Below are 14613 nucleotides of genomic sequence, written 5' to 3'. Positions count from 1 at the left end.
GTCGTTGGATACAGTGGCTGCTGTGAAGGTCCTGCTGGTGCAGCTGAGGATGAACCGGAAGCACCTGCTCTTCGTTAACGAGTCGGGGGACAATGGTGCTGTGTCAGTGAACGTCTCTGTCGACGTCGCGGAAAGGTATGCCCTCGTGCATCCTCGGGAAGCAGAAACGATTTCCCATTACTAAATCCAACCTCTACTAAATACGACAAGACACATCTAGGTATCACTAACTTAATGTTTCTAATAAAAGGATCTAATACACGACCATTCTCCTAAAAATAAATAATTACAAAAATTAATTATTAATCTAATAATCATGTATTAAATAAATCAACAAATTATTACTAATAATTTAAATTAAATTAAAACGTTAAAATGTTATCGTATTAGCAAAATGTCGAGATATATAATTTTCATCCAAGTGAAGTAGACCGCCTTCCATTATATATCTACAAAAAGATTATATAAGTAAAATATTAAATAAATTAAAATACTTAAATAAATTAAATACAAAATATTAAAAATATAATAAAATATACCTTAAACAGATAATATAAGAGTATTTGAGAGAAGTTGAAAAAAATTAAGAGAATTTGATGTGATGAAAATGATTAATGATGAGGTTATTTATAGGGAGGATTAGGGTGTGAAGCGTCGGAGTATGGGGGTAATTAAACATATAGTGCGGGGCAGGGAGCGCGCCTTTCTAACGCGTAGCAGGGAGCGCGCCTTTCTAACGCGTAGCAGATACACAGGTAAGGCGTCGCCTCTGATCCGCGCTATACCCACGTGTATCCCATATCAGCATATAGTGCGGTGCAGGGGGCGCGCTTTACTCTATGTGGTGTCAAATCAGCATATAGCGCGGTTCAGGAGGCGCACTTTACTGCTAAGGGTGTTAGATCAAAAAATATAATCTTACCGATGTTAGATCGATAAATATACCGATCACCGATGATTTTTCGAGAAAAACTGCGGAGAAAACTACTAAAGCTAGCAATTAAGCCATGCGGTGTTACCTTAATACCCTTTACACTTGTACACCGAGGCTCTTAAGCTCCATCAGCAGCAAGCATTTCTTCAACAACAAAGCGAAGCCACCACACCAGAAGCCAGAAGGCTAAAAGCTTCGCAATACTTCCAGAAAAATAAAATAAAAAAACAAAAAATAAATAAACTCAGTTGCGATACACTTGCTTCACGCTTTGTTATAGAGATCCGAAGACAAAAAGAAGATGAGTGTATGGAACTACGTCGTAACGGCTCACAAGCCCACGAACGTTACCCACTCTTGCGTTGGCAACTTCACCAGTCATCAAGAGCTTAATCTCATTGTTGCGTACGCAATTTTATTTTTCTATTTGATTATTATGTATTTGCCCCAACTTACATAATTTTTTTATCATAGAAGTGTTAGGGTTTAACATAGTCGAACAATTTCTTTTAGGTATATTTTAGTATTCGTACAATTAATTTTTCTTCTGATTGCTTGCTTGCAGGAAATGTACTCGTATTGAAATCAGTTTGCTTACCCAGCAAGGATTACAGGTGCATATTTTGATGGAATTTGATACGACAATTAGTGGGATTTCATATTTATTTTCAATTTGAATTTAGAAATGATTATTATGTCTTGCCTTGTGTTGCAGCCTATGTTAGATGTGCCAATATATGGAAGAATTGCTACACTTGAACTTTTCCGTCCTCATGTAATGTCTTTATTATAATTATTATACATATTCTTCGGACTTAATTTGATAATTTGATAATTTGTGATTTAATGATATATTTTTCGTGATACCTTACAGGGTGAAATGCAGGATTTTCTATTTATTGCAACCGAACGATACAAATTCTGTGTCCTTCAATGGGATGCTGAGACATCTGAGCTTATTACAAGGTTTAAACAAGAATATGCATACACAGTACTTATTTTCATTTTGTTGTTTTGCTCATCTGTCAGACTTATTTTTTCTCATCTGTTGGATTGTCTGACTTGATGTGTGCATACTTTTTATTGCTGCACTCATTCTGCCTCGAACAATCAGTTCTAGGCTTTTAGTATCAAGCTCACATTGGTTGCACCCGTGGAAACTTGATTTTAGTTTATTATTTTTTTTAAATATGAGCCTTAGTTGTTTGTTTTTTCGATTATTTATGATTTTGTTTCTACTAATATCTGTTGGAAATTCCTCTCTAATACCTTTATTATTTGACATATTTGTTAACATTTTCCCTTCACTTCGACACAATTTCTCTTATTCTGCTGCTTACAACCTGCATTGTTTGATGAAGTAGACAGAGGTTGTCTGTACCTTGTATAAAGCTGTGGGGAATTTTATCTTGTCTTTCTGCATTGTATTTCTTTTTATTATTTTCCTTACAATCTTGGCTATAAGTCTTTTAGTGATGCAATTTGCCATGATGATGTCTATCAGAATTCGTGGGGTGTTTTTTTTAGTAAACATATTGCCACTTAGACCATGTGCTATTACCTGCAGAGCAATGGGGGATGTTTCAGACCGTATTGGTCGCCCCACAGACAATGGACAGGTAATTTTTGATCATAGGAAACTGATACCTGTTGTGGGTGCAAATGTTTCTCAACACTGCAAAGTTGTTTAACATAATTTTCGTCAAACTCTCCATCAAGAATCATTGATTCCCTCCACTTCTTTGCATTCTATGCAGATTGGCATAATAGATCCTGATTGTAGGTTAATTGGACTTCATCTGTATGATGGGTTGTTTAAGGTATGAACACTGGCTGGTTCAATTCCACCAGCAGGTCTATATATTTTTTTGTACACTATTTGCATTTCCAGAAAATGTTGTGCACTATGTTTTTTGTTGTTGTTGTCTCAGGTTATTCCTTTCGATAATAAAGGGCAACTCAAAGAAGCATTTAATATTAGGTGAATCTTCTTTCCTCTTCTTCAATCATTCTGACAAATCAAGATTCTTTTTGAATAATTGAATAGATTGGTCGTTGTACTAAGTTTGAACTCAGAGTGAATAATGTACTCTCTTTTTGTTACATACTGCTTAAATTTTGCTTCAATGATCTAGTTTTCATTGATTAGCTACAGTTTAGTTGTGGCTTATTTTTTCATTATACGCCTAGCTGTTTATATTACTTGATGTTATGTTCAATTAAATATGCACCAGATACCGTTTCAATGCAATTTCCTTGGTACTTATGATTTCTCCCTATCTTTCAGGCTTGAGGAACTTCAAGTTTTGGATATCAAGTTTCTTTACGGTTGCTTAAAGCCTACAATTGTAGTTCTATACCAGGTCTCCATTTTCCTTGCAAATACATATTGTGGACTTGTGGACACTCCCTCTCACTCTTCCTAATTTTTCTTCTTAGTTTAGACATAAAAATAATTTATTGATGTATCATTGAGCTAAAATCTTTTGGAAAACATAGTTAAAATTACTAAAGAAAGAGTGGTTTTGCATGCCATTACGCTTGAGTCATTAGGATTGTATCATTCAGTTATACTTATCGGTAATGATCTAGTTCTCTAGCATTTATTTCATATGCTAAGGTTTACTTAGAAATACACAGAATTAACCTTATGTTTTCCCTTCTATTATGCTCTTTCTTACAGGATAACAAAGATGCACGCCATGTTAAAACATATGAGGTTGCTTTAAAGGAGAAGGATTTTGTTGAGGGACCATGGTCCCAAAACAATCTTGACAATGGAGCTGATTTGCTCATCCCTGTACCCCCACCTCTCTGTGGTGTTCTTATTATTGGGGAAGAAACGATTGTCTATTGTAGTGCCAATACATTCAAAGCAATTCCAATCAAACCTGTAGGTCACTTATCAAGTTGTTGTTACGTTTTTATAAGTTTTCTAAGTATTGTTGATAATACTCTTGTGGAGTTGACACTCTCTTGCTGATTTTTTTTTGTGGGCTACTAGTCAATTACAAAAGCTTATGGAAGAGTGGATGCTGATGGCTCTAGGTACTTGCTTGGCGATCATGCTGGTCTTCTTCACCTCCTGGTCATTACCCATGAGAAAGAAAAGTATGTTGTAATTATTCTTTTCAAATGTTATTGTTGAACAGTTTGGAGAAAAAATATTGACTGAATTATATATATATATCAGTATCAAAGCTTGATTTTAGTTTTAAAGTAGTATGCACTAATTAGGCCTTCTTAAGATATAGTTAGTGCATCTTGCAGGGTTACTGGACTCAAGATCGAACTCTTGGGAGAAACTTCTATTGCTTCCACAATATCATATCTTGATAATGCATTTGTCTTTATTGGCTCAAGCTATGGAGATTCACAGGTACATATATTTCGTACTCTTCTCTATTACCAGTGTAACCTTATTCAGAGTTATTATTACTAGAGTAAGTTCTGAGGGTAGTCAGGGTACTATTTTAACCTGATTCAAAACTATTACTAAGATAAGTCCTGAGGGGTAAGTGAGGGATCACAAGCTGATAATTATGTGGAATACAAACTTAATCTGGGGCCTTGTGATACATATGTTTATCCGCAGGCCCTTTCTCCCCTCATAATAAAAAATTCCCAAATAGAATAGAAAGAGAAACCTCTTTCTCGTAGTCTACCATTCTGCTCTCATCTTTTAAATTAGTATTTCCTTTCAAGTGAATAACATTCTTCCTTGGCATTATGTTTTGCTGTACTAATGCAGTTGATAAAGTTAAATCTACAACCTGATGCAAAAGGTTCATTTGTAGAAGTTTTAGACACATATGTCAATTTGGGGCCTATTGTTGACTTCTGTGTGGTTGACCTTGAGAGACAAGGGCAGGGTCAAGTTGTAACTTGCTCTGGAGCTTATAAAGATGGTTCTCTTCGCATAGTTCGAAATGGAATAGGAATCAATGAACAGGTCTGTTTTGTGTTTTATAGAATTCTTTTACACTTCAGTAAGTTTACCATTTTATACTTGCATCAGCTCACATCTTAGTTCACTTATGCATGTTAGGCCTCAGTAGAACTTCAAGGTATGAAAGGAATGTGGTCGTTGAGATCCTCTACAGATGATCCATTTGACACCTTTCTGGTTGTCAGTTTTATCAGCGAGACACGTATTTTGGCTATGAATCTTGAGGATGAGTTGGAAGAAACTGAGATTGATGGGTTTAATTCTCAAGTGCAGACTCTGTTCTGCCATGATGCTGTTTACAATCAACTTGTACAGGTGAGGCTTGCCATCATATTGGCAGCAGTGAGAACGAGCATACGGTAGATGAAGTTTGTTCGTCTTATATTATTGTTTTTATTTATTCCAGTGTTAGCATCTATATTATTGTTTTTATTTATTCCAGTGTTAGCATCTATATAATCTAGCTTTTATTCTAATCTTATACAAAGAAAATTCTATGAGATGATCACTGGGTCTTGCTATTTGCCCAGTTAAAGGTTAGATCAGTAATTATGAAAAATACATATTATATGTGCTTCATGGAGATGACTATCCAGCTCAGTTGGTAGAGCATAAGGTTTTTAGCCTTGAGGTCGTGGGATCGAGTCCCATGGAGGGCATTTCATAATTCGGAGGTCTCCTACGGAAGCTGCTCTCAACCTAGTGTTGAGGGCAGCCTACTATCTTACCTCCCTCTTACCCCATTACATATGGGAACAAGAGACAACCATATGTGCTTCATGCTTGACTGATGACCCTCATGGCAGGTCACTTCAAGCTCTGTAAGGCTTGTGAGTTCAATATCTAGAGAGCTACGGGATGAATGGAATGCGCCATCTGGGTATTCGATCAATGTCGCCACTGCCAATGCTACCCAGGTAGTTTTTCCTGTATTGTTTAATGTTGAGATTGGATATTAGGTTTGTATGTAGGTGTTCAAATTATTATTTTTTATAATCTAACAAATAATTGTCTTTTTATATGGCTTTTGGAATGGAATGTTTAGGTTTGATTTAATATCTTCTTGCATTTTCTACCCTTAACAAATACCTCTAATATAAAGGACTTCCTATGTAAGTCTTCTCATTGTTTTTGTATTACAGATTTTACTAGCAACAGGGGGTGGCCATTTGGTTTATTTGGAAATCAACGATGGCAAATTGACAGAAGTAAAACATGTGCAGTTGGAGTATGAAATCTCATGTCTTGACATTAACCCCATCGGTGAGAACCCTAACTCCAGCCAGTTGGCTGCGGTTGGAATGTGGACTGATATAAGTGTGAGGATATTTTCACTCCCACACCTGAATCTCATCACAAAGGAACAATTGGGAGGAGAGATTATTCCTCGTTCAGTTCTTCTTTGCACCTTTGAAGGGGTACGGGTTATTTGATATTTCTTCAGCTTTAATCTTATCTTGCTGATTTATTTTGCTTCTCTTTTTATATGTTTAAATGGGTACAAGTTTATTTGATATTTCTTCAGTTTTATTTTTATCTTGCTGATATATTTTGAGTCTCTTCTGATATGTGTGATTATTCATTTTAAACTGATCTATTTAAGAGTACTGCTATTAAACCTCTGTTTGTCACTTGGAACTATGATATTTGGCATTTATGTTTCTATGTTCCCAACACCATACATTGTAGTGTAATATTTTTATCATAATATGTTTAGAGCTTTGTTTGTTTGCCCTTTTTGCAGATCTCTTACTTGCTGTGTGCCCTTGGAGATGGCCATCTTCTAAATTTCCAATTAAATTTGAGTAATGGTGAGTTAACAGATCGGAAAAAAAGGTTAACGCTTTGTACATTCTCCTCCAAGAATTCCACACATGTATTTGCTGCTTTGTTTGCCCTTTTTGCAGATCTCTTACTTGCTGTGTGCCCTTGGAGATGGCCATCTTCTAAATTTCCAATTAAATTTGAGTAATGGTGAGTTAACAGATCGGAAAAAGGTTTCTCTTGGGACACAACCTATAACGCTTTGTACATTCTCCTCCAAGAATTCCACACATGTATTTGCTGCATCAGATAGGCCAACTGTCATTTATAGTTAGTAACAAAAAACTGCTGTATAGCAACGTCAATCTGAAGGAAGTCGGTCATATGTGTCCTTTCAACTCTGCTGCTTTCCCAGACAGGTATGCTTCTTTTTTTCTCTTGCTTGAAACGGCTTTTTAATTTGGGAAGAAAGAATATCCTAGTCATTTTATTGGTTCATATGATGTTCTGTATTTATTTAGCCCATGTTATTTTAACCGAGCTGTCTTTTTCCTCCAGCCTTGCAATTGCAAAAGAAGGAGAACTTACTATTGGCACTATTGATGATATTCAAAAGCTTCATATCCGCACTATCCCACTTGGTGAGCATGCACGTCGAATTTGCCATCAAGAACAGTCTCGTACCTTCGCAATATGTAGTTTGAAAAACCAGTCTAGTGCCGATGAATCTGAAATGCATTTGATCCGCCTGATAGATGATCAAACGTTTGACTTTATCTCGACTTACCCTCTTGATACTTTTGAGTATGGTTGCTCCATACTTAGCTGTTCGTTCTCGGATGACACCAATGTATATTACTGTGTGGGGACTGCATATGTTTTGCCAGAAGAAAATGAGCCTACAAAGGTGCAATCTCTTGTTTTCTACATTTTTCTAATATCGGGTATTAAATCAAGCTTTTGATGCGAATAAGGGAAATTCCAAACCTGCACTTTCTTCACAGGGCCGTATATTGGTTTTTGTTGTTGAAGACGGGAAGCTACAGCTTATTGCTGAGAAGGAAACTAAGGGGGCGGTTTACACTTTAAATGCTTTCAATGGCAAACTACTGGCTGCTATTAATCAAAAGATCCAACTCTACAAGTGGATGCTTCGGGAGGATGGCACCCGGGAATTCCAATCTGAATGTGGACATCATGGCCACATACTTGCCCTGTATGTACAAACTCGTGGTGATTTCATCGTTGTCGGTGATTTAATGAAATCAATTTCCTTGTTGATCTACAAGGTAAGTAATTAGTCTTCACACCCTGTTAAGTTTTTCTTCCAATTCTTCAATCTTTTCTTTCTTTCTTTGCTTTCAGCATGAAGAAGGTGCAATTGAGGAACGAGCTCGTGACTATAATGCCAACTGGATGTCAGCTGTTGAGATTCTTGATGATGACATTTATCTCGGGGCTGAAAACAACTTCAACTTATTCACGGTCAGGAAGAATAGTGAAGGAACTACTGATGAGGAACGGGGACGCCTTGAGGTGGTTGGTGAGTACCACCTTGGGGAATTTGTCAATCGGTTCCGTCATGGTTCTCTCGTCATGCGATCCCCAGATTCTGATGTGGGCCAAATCCCAACAGTCATTTTTGGCACAGTCAATGGTGTTATAGGTGTCGTTGCTTCTCTTCCTCATGAACAGTACATCTTTTTGGAGAAGCTGCAGTCGAGCTTGAGAAAGGTAATAAAGGGTGTTGGCGGGTTGAGCCATGAACAATGGAGATCATTCAACAATGAAAAGAGAACTGCAGAAGCGAAAATTTTTTTGGACGGTGATTTGATCGAATCGTTCCTTGACCTGAGCCGTGGTAAGATGGAGGAGATTTCGAAGGCGGTCAATGTTTCGGTGGAGGAGCTTTCCAAGAGAGTCGAGGAACTAACGAGGTTGCATTGATCTGATCTGTTGCTGACGTTTACCTTTGAAGTTGTTCCGTTTTAATTTGCCTTTTCTATTTATTCTTTGTTCGGACTTTATTGACAGTATAAGATTCGCATTTCCTGGTGAAAACTGAGATGCATGTTATATATATATTATAACTCCACCAATCTATTATGAAGCTTCTCTTAGTTTCTTGGCCAACAAAAACTCTCAATTCGATCCTAAAAAGGTATAATATAAAATTAAAAAATTTACACATTATAAACGATTATGCCTCTTATATATATATTAATCCTCGTGACATCATCCGATCGGAAATATTGTTTATATGATATAGTGGCTGGATCATGTTGAAGCTTTGAAAACAAGCCCTGCATCAAAATGGATAATGTGCTATGTTGAAGATTGAAACCTGTCCAAACTCATACTTATCATTATCTCGAATAGCAAGACCTTTGCTTAGACTCAACAAATCCCGGCACAAAACATTTCATACAATTTCAACACCGTTCAATCAAAATCAGTTTGTCGAGTTCTCCGAGGTCTGGGGAGTTTCTTCCGGCTGTGAACGGATGTGAACGTCCTCAAAGACTTGAACACAAGCTTTTGAGAGTCCCATTAATGCCTGAAATACGTTGGGAAGGCTAGTCTTCAAGCTGTTTAAAATCATGGCCTTGCTTACCTGGACTGAGTTTAGATGTTTGGCCTTCTCTGTATCAACCCGCTTCTTTAAGACTTCGGTTTTCGCACGCTTAACCGATAAAGGATGCTTGGGGCTCAGCATGGAGTTCACATCGCCCTCGACCTTTTTCTCCATCTCAGCCAGTGAAATTAACTCCTTCTGCAACCTTTTCTCGAGTTTCTCGAATTTTCTTTGCTGGTTGTGCTCTTCGGCCTGCTGTTGGATTATAGATTCGACTGCCAACAGAAAGCTTTTAACGGTCTCTGAGGCCGCCTGCATGACACTGGAGATTAGTAAAGAGAACTCCAAATGATAGAATAGAGGGTCAACTAAAATGCTGCTCGAGTTACCTTATCAGGTAATTTTACAAAACCATGCTGCCATTCTTCGGAGAGCCTACGAACTGCATACAAGTAATGACTCTGCTGCTGGTCGTTTACGAGGCAATCTGTAAGTTGGATCCACCGATAGAGTGTTCTTACGTACTCTTGCTGAGATTTTATGAGCTTACAGAAGCTATAATACCAAAAGGAAATCTCGGTTTGAAGCTGAGCCGTAGCCTGGCGGCGGGATTCAGTAGTCAGATCCATGCTTATTTTATCAGTGAGATTATTCAACTGCTGTGAAATATGGTTCTGGAACATATGAGATTTGTACATCATTTTCCACATCTCCATCAGACTGTAATCGGGAAGATTATCAAATTTGAGTAAATTCAATCTTGTACACCACATAAAATATATACCATGATTAAATATTATGCAGCATCGCAACCAGATTTTACCCCGAAGTTAATGCGACCAGCTGCGGATAAAGCTCCTCATCAATGAGCTCCAATATAGATGAACAGGATGCACTTATAGAATGTTGCAGGCGTGTCATGTCATTCTCCAGATTCTCAACACTCGATCGGACTTTCTCGGTCTTGGTCCAGTCATGGTTTTCGTCTTGCTTTTGCAGCAACATAAATTTCTTTTCAAGCTCCAGTTTGGTATTTTCTTCCTCCTACAAAAATCATTATCCATGAGAATACAGAAAACAGAACCAAATATGAAATAGAGACCGACGCAAAGCATAGTCATAAAATCGTCATTATACATGCAACTTATTCAAGTATTGTATTCTAATTTGATGCAGAAATTAGAATCAAATATTATATATTCTAATTATTCATGTATTAATGCAAGGACTAGGCTATGTATCACTCTTACCTTCAATTCCTTGTAAAGCTTCTCCTCGGCCGAATATAGCTTATTGAGAGTAATGCAATGAGCTCCAGGCTTGCACGGCTCACTAGATCCACACTGAAAATCATCTTTCGCAAGCTGAAGGGACTTAGAAGACCAGCTCCATGACAATGCACTAAAAACCTTAGCAGAGTTGCTCCTCTTCCCTATAGTGTGGACACACAATGAATATTTATTATTAACACAATGCAGCCAACAATATTTTATGCTCGAATAACTTATTACAAGATCAAACATCAATTTATCAAAGTAAAAATTCATCGGAATTCATCGTAAGGCCTGCACTGTGATTCGTATTGCCAAGACAACAAAAAGCACAGAAGCAAGATGGCAAATCTAATTCCACCTTCGGTTCAACTTCAAAGGCAAGTAAGCAAATAGCAAGTGATAACAAGTCGAAGATCGTAAGTGCTTGCTAAAGCAGCCGATTACATCAGATAGAACTTGCTATCCAAGCTTTTACCATAAAAGTTCCAGCAGCGATTAGACTTAGGGTAAAAGATACTAATAACAACGAACCGTTTACCTACTTTTGTTTTCATTGAGTTTCCATGGAAGAGAATTGTTTCCTACATTAATGTCTGTAAAAACAGCTATTTCCTTCCCACCAGCTGATGCTTTCAAAAAGTAGTCATCCAGCTCCTTTGTAATTCCCTCCAAAGTCTTCTTGTTCTTCGATACTAGCACGGACACATCTGTAGAGTCTTTATCGCACCAGCTCATCATTGACGAGCTATCATCGACGATTTCCCTAGGGTTGGGCCTCTCAGGGAGAGGACTTATGGTCGTATTTTCGACAAACTCTCCTGGATCTTCATCCTCAAACTCCATCTTACTCTCTGCCCAACTTTCCTCCTGAACTGATTCTATCGTTTCACTCTGTCTCGGATTATGGATAGGTGAATTAGACTCGAAAAGGTCCCAATAGTTCCATGATGAGCTTGCAGTAGGAGGTGGTGGGGTAGAACAATCATCCAGAGTGATCTCTGTGCCTTCTTCTTTGGCAGCTTCTACCTTAAGATTGTCACCAGGCTTTCTCAAATCAGGACTAAAAGAAGGTGGCGGCGGAGGTGGATGCAACGGAGAAGACGGAGAGGGAGGCAATGTCTGGACACAAGAGGTATTATCAAGTTCTAACGAGTCCGACTCGGTAAACTGTCTAAGAGTCACACCAGTGTTCTTCAATGCCCTCAAATATGCCAACTGAGCATCTGCAAATTCTCCTCTAAATCCCACCAATTGTTTCATAAGCTTCTTTCTCTCCTTACAAACCCGAACCCTCCCTTCGTTATCGATCCTCGAAGCAACACAGCCCATTCTTCAATCAGGGATCATTTAAGTATATGTTTTCTCTACTTTAACCTACAATACACAAAAAGCAAACTCATTTCTCAATGCCTTAAACGCTTCTTATAATGTAGAAAAAGGAAAGTAAGATCCAAGCTTATTCCTAAGGCTGATCATATCAGACATTCAAGAACACAACCAAATTTCTAAAACCCAAATTTGTAGTTCCCATACATATGAAATCCTTTTCTGGGAATTTTCAAAGATTTCAAATATAACAGGAGTCATGGCAAAGTAAGCAGACAAATCTCGAAGATGAACAAAACAACAGCAAAATCCCTATGTCAAAATGGTACTCGTAACTACAATGTGTTGCTTAATAGCAAACGGATTCAAACAAGGTTTTCAAAGTGATGATCTTTATAACCAAGGATCCAAACTTTCAAAACCCATAAACTAAAGATCAGAACTTTCAAAATGATCATGGCTGAAACAAAATGAACCCATATACCTTGTGAATGAAACAAAGATCAAAGAAATGTCAAAGCTTGAAACATAAGGGAAATGAGAGCAAATGGTTTGAAAAGAGTTGGAAGGTGCAAAAACACTCCCCAGTAAAAGGGAAGCTTAAAGAAATATTGTTTGGTTAGCTTTTCCAGAGAGAGAAGAAGAGTGACTCGAGGCCCAAAGACAGCAAAAGCATCCAAAGCAGAGGGAGGGAGAGCTGGCGCATTTTTTGCTACCTTTAATCAACACACTGAACCCTGCCTTCCACGCTAGCATGAGCACCTTTTAGGTATGGGCTATTATTATTTTGTTCCAAATAGGTCCACGTCTGTCGCTGACTGCGTACTTTAGTCTCCTGGGTAGCCGCGTAATTTAGTATGATACCAGGGTACATTTTAGCATGATCTCTCTTTTTGTTAATTTAATATCTAAATTATCCAAATCTCACCTCACTGACGAGGCACGCTTAAGGAAGTTTGAATCCATATAACCATATTCTCCTACAGCTAAAATATTAAAGAAAAAAAAGGATCTTTCCATATTAGAAACCTTCATTGGCGTATGCACGTTATTATCAAGGTAGATAAAGTATTTTTTCTAAGAACTTGAGTTTTTATATATGAATTATTTATTTTATTTATTGTGTTTATATTAACTCATATTTAATTATATATAAAAATTATATTATTAATATATATATATATATATATATATTTATCCTCAAAAATATTTCTACATCGATCGTTGAAAATTGGGATGAACACAAAATTTAGAGAAGAGGTAAACTTTTAGAATTTTAAAAAGAGACGAATTTATAAAATTTTGGAATTATAAAAATAGTGTTGGTAATGCTCAATCTCACATAGTATTGGAAATACTATTGAGAATGATATTTAAGGCTTGACTTTCTCACTTCCTTGTTAAGTGATAGAGAATAAGGGGGACTCTCGCGCACCGTTGCCGCCGTCCGTCTTTGAAAGAAACAAATGGAAAAATATGAAAGATTTCAACTGATATTTATAGGCTGCTGAGGACTGTTTAATTTTGAATGATAACAGCTGGTTTATGAGAGTTATCAGAAATTAAACAACTTTTCTTAAATTAAATAAAAAACGTTAAGATGTATCTGGACTGATTTACAGCTTTGTACAGAGGAGACAAGCTGTTAATATCCTGAGTTATTTGATTTAATTCCATGAGTTACATGATATAATTTCGGGAGTTATAACAGCTGGACAATGATGCAATGAACCTGGACTATTTTTTAGTCAGGTTCATCTAGACGTTTTAGTTGTTAAAAAAGAATAGATTTAATCTTGAAATTTTATAGACGATTTTAACCTTATTTCTAGCCTATAAATAGAGGGCTCTCAACTCACTCTCAAACATTCACAATTCACTTACAAAAGTGTTTTATACAGTTCCCCCTGTGAGTTCTCTCTAAGTGCTTTCCAATCAGAAGAGCAATACCACCAACAATCCACTCCGGTTTCGAGTGTACGAAATTCGGAGCGACCGTATTAACCTCGGGGGACGGTCCGCCTACTGCAGCGATTACACACATCTGGGCGAATTCGTTTCTAAGGCAGTGGTTTTTGCCATGACACGGTTTACGAATTTGTTCCTTTTAATTACTGTTTATATTTCCAGTCAGTGCTAACCATTGTTTTCAAAACCGGACCGGACATTGAACCGGTGAAGGTACTGATTCACTGGTTTACTGGTTCAAACGGGATTGAACCGGATTTTATATAAAATAATATATTTTTTTAATTTTACATAGTATTCAAAGCAATATTAATATATATGTAACATTTTTTTAAGTTTACAATATTAAAAGGTATAAAAATATCACAAGTCATAACATGTATAAATGAAAAACCATAAAATAAAGTGAAACAAAATGATTCAAATTAACTACAACATAATATTTAAGGTAAAACATATTAAATAATAAATATAATTATATAACTATAATCAAAAAAATAAAATTGTGGCTTAAAAAAATTATAACAAATGATGTCATTTGGTTTAATTGATTTAAAAAAAACAATCCACATGGCTAAGAAACATAGAAGAGTATCCCAAAAGTTTAAGGAGTAAAAATATGAGAACAAAACAATTCCACATAGTTAAGAAACATAGAAGAGCATCCCAACTTACTTCTATAAATAATAGAGGTAATTTGACATTCAAAATCATGGAGCCTTTTGGTGAGCACAAAGCGAACTATTCTTTCGAGCTCAAATTTTAGGCTTCAATTGAGCTCAAATTTTAGGCTTCAATCGAACTTCTATTTTTTTTAGTTCGA

The 14613-nt window shown here is 36.8% G+C and overlaps 1 protein-coding gene and 1 pseudogene across 1 annotated transcript; one reads left to right on the top strand and one right to left on the bottom strand.

Annotated features, from left to right (window-relative positions):
- The first annotated feature begins 1164 nt into the window (after positions 1 to 1164).
- Positions 1165 to 8695, top strand: LOC120201699 (annotated as a pseudogene).
- Positions 8696 to 8934: 239 nt separating this feature from the next.
- On the bottom strand, positions 8935 to 12480 carry LOC120201698 (protein ALTERED PHOSPHATE STARVATION RESPONSE 1-like). The gene is made up of 6 exons (XM_039202263.1): positions 12307 to 12480; positions 11039 to 11870; positions 10473 to 10654; positions 10046 to 10266; positions 9612 to 9942; positions 8935 to 9534 (listed from the first exon to the last, which is right to left on the bottom strand). The coding sequence occupies exons 2-6, from the start codon at positions 11823 to 11825 to the stop codon at positions 9100 to 9102; spliced, it is 1956 nt and encodes a 651-aa protein (XP_039058194.1). The 5' UTR covers positions 11826 to 11870; positions 12307 to 12480; the 3' UTR covers positions 8935 to 9099.
- Between the last annotated feature and the right edge of the window lie 2133 nt (positions 12481 to 14613).

The sequence above is a fragment of the Hibiscus syriacus genome, unplaced genomic scaffold (assembly GCF_006381635.1).
Source record: "Hibiscus syriacus cultivar Baekdansim isolate YM2019G1 unplaced genomic scaffold, ASM638163v2 tig00007895_pilon, whole genome shotgun sequence".
In the NCBI taxonomy this organism is placed as follows: domain Eukaryota; kingdom Viridiplantae; phylum Streptophyta; class Magnoliopsida; order Malvales; family Malvaceae; genus Hibiscus; species Hibiscus syriacus.
This window is presented reverse-complemented; position numbering and strand designations above follow the sequence as displayed.

What these genes read in the sequence shown, in the direction of transcription:
- LOC120201698 (XM_039202263.1), bottom strand. Translation starts at nt 11,825, where the DNA reads ATGGGCTGTGTTGCTTCGAGGATCGATAACGAAGGGAGGGTTCGGGTT. An exon ending in GAAACTCAATGAAAACAAAA is followed by an intron (nt 10,655 to 11,038) that starts GTAGGTAAACGG and finishes TCCACACTATAG; the next exon opens with GGAAGAGGAGCAACTCTGCT. An exon ending in CTGGTCGCATTAACTTCGGG is followed by an intron (nt 9,943 to 10,045) that starts GTAAAATCTGGT and finishes TCCCGATTACAG; the next exon opens with TCTGATGGAGATGTGGAAAA.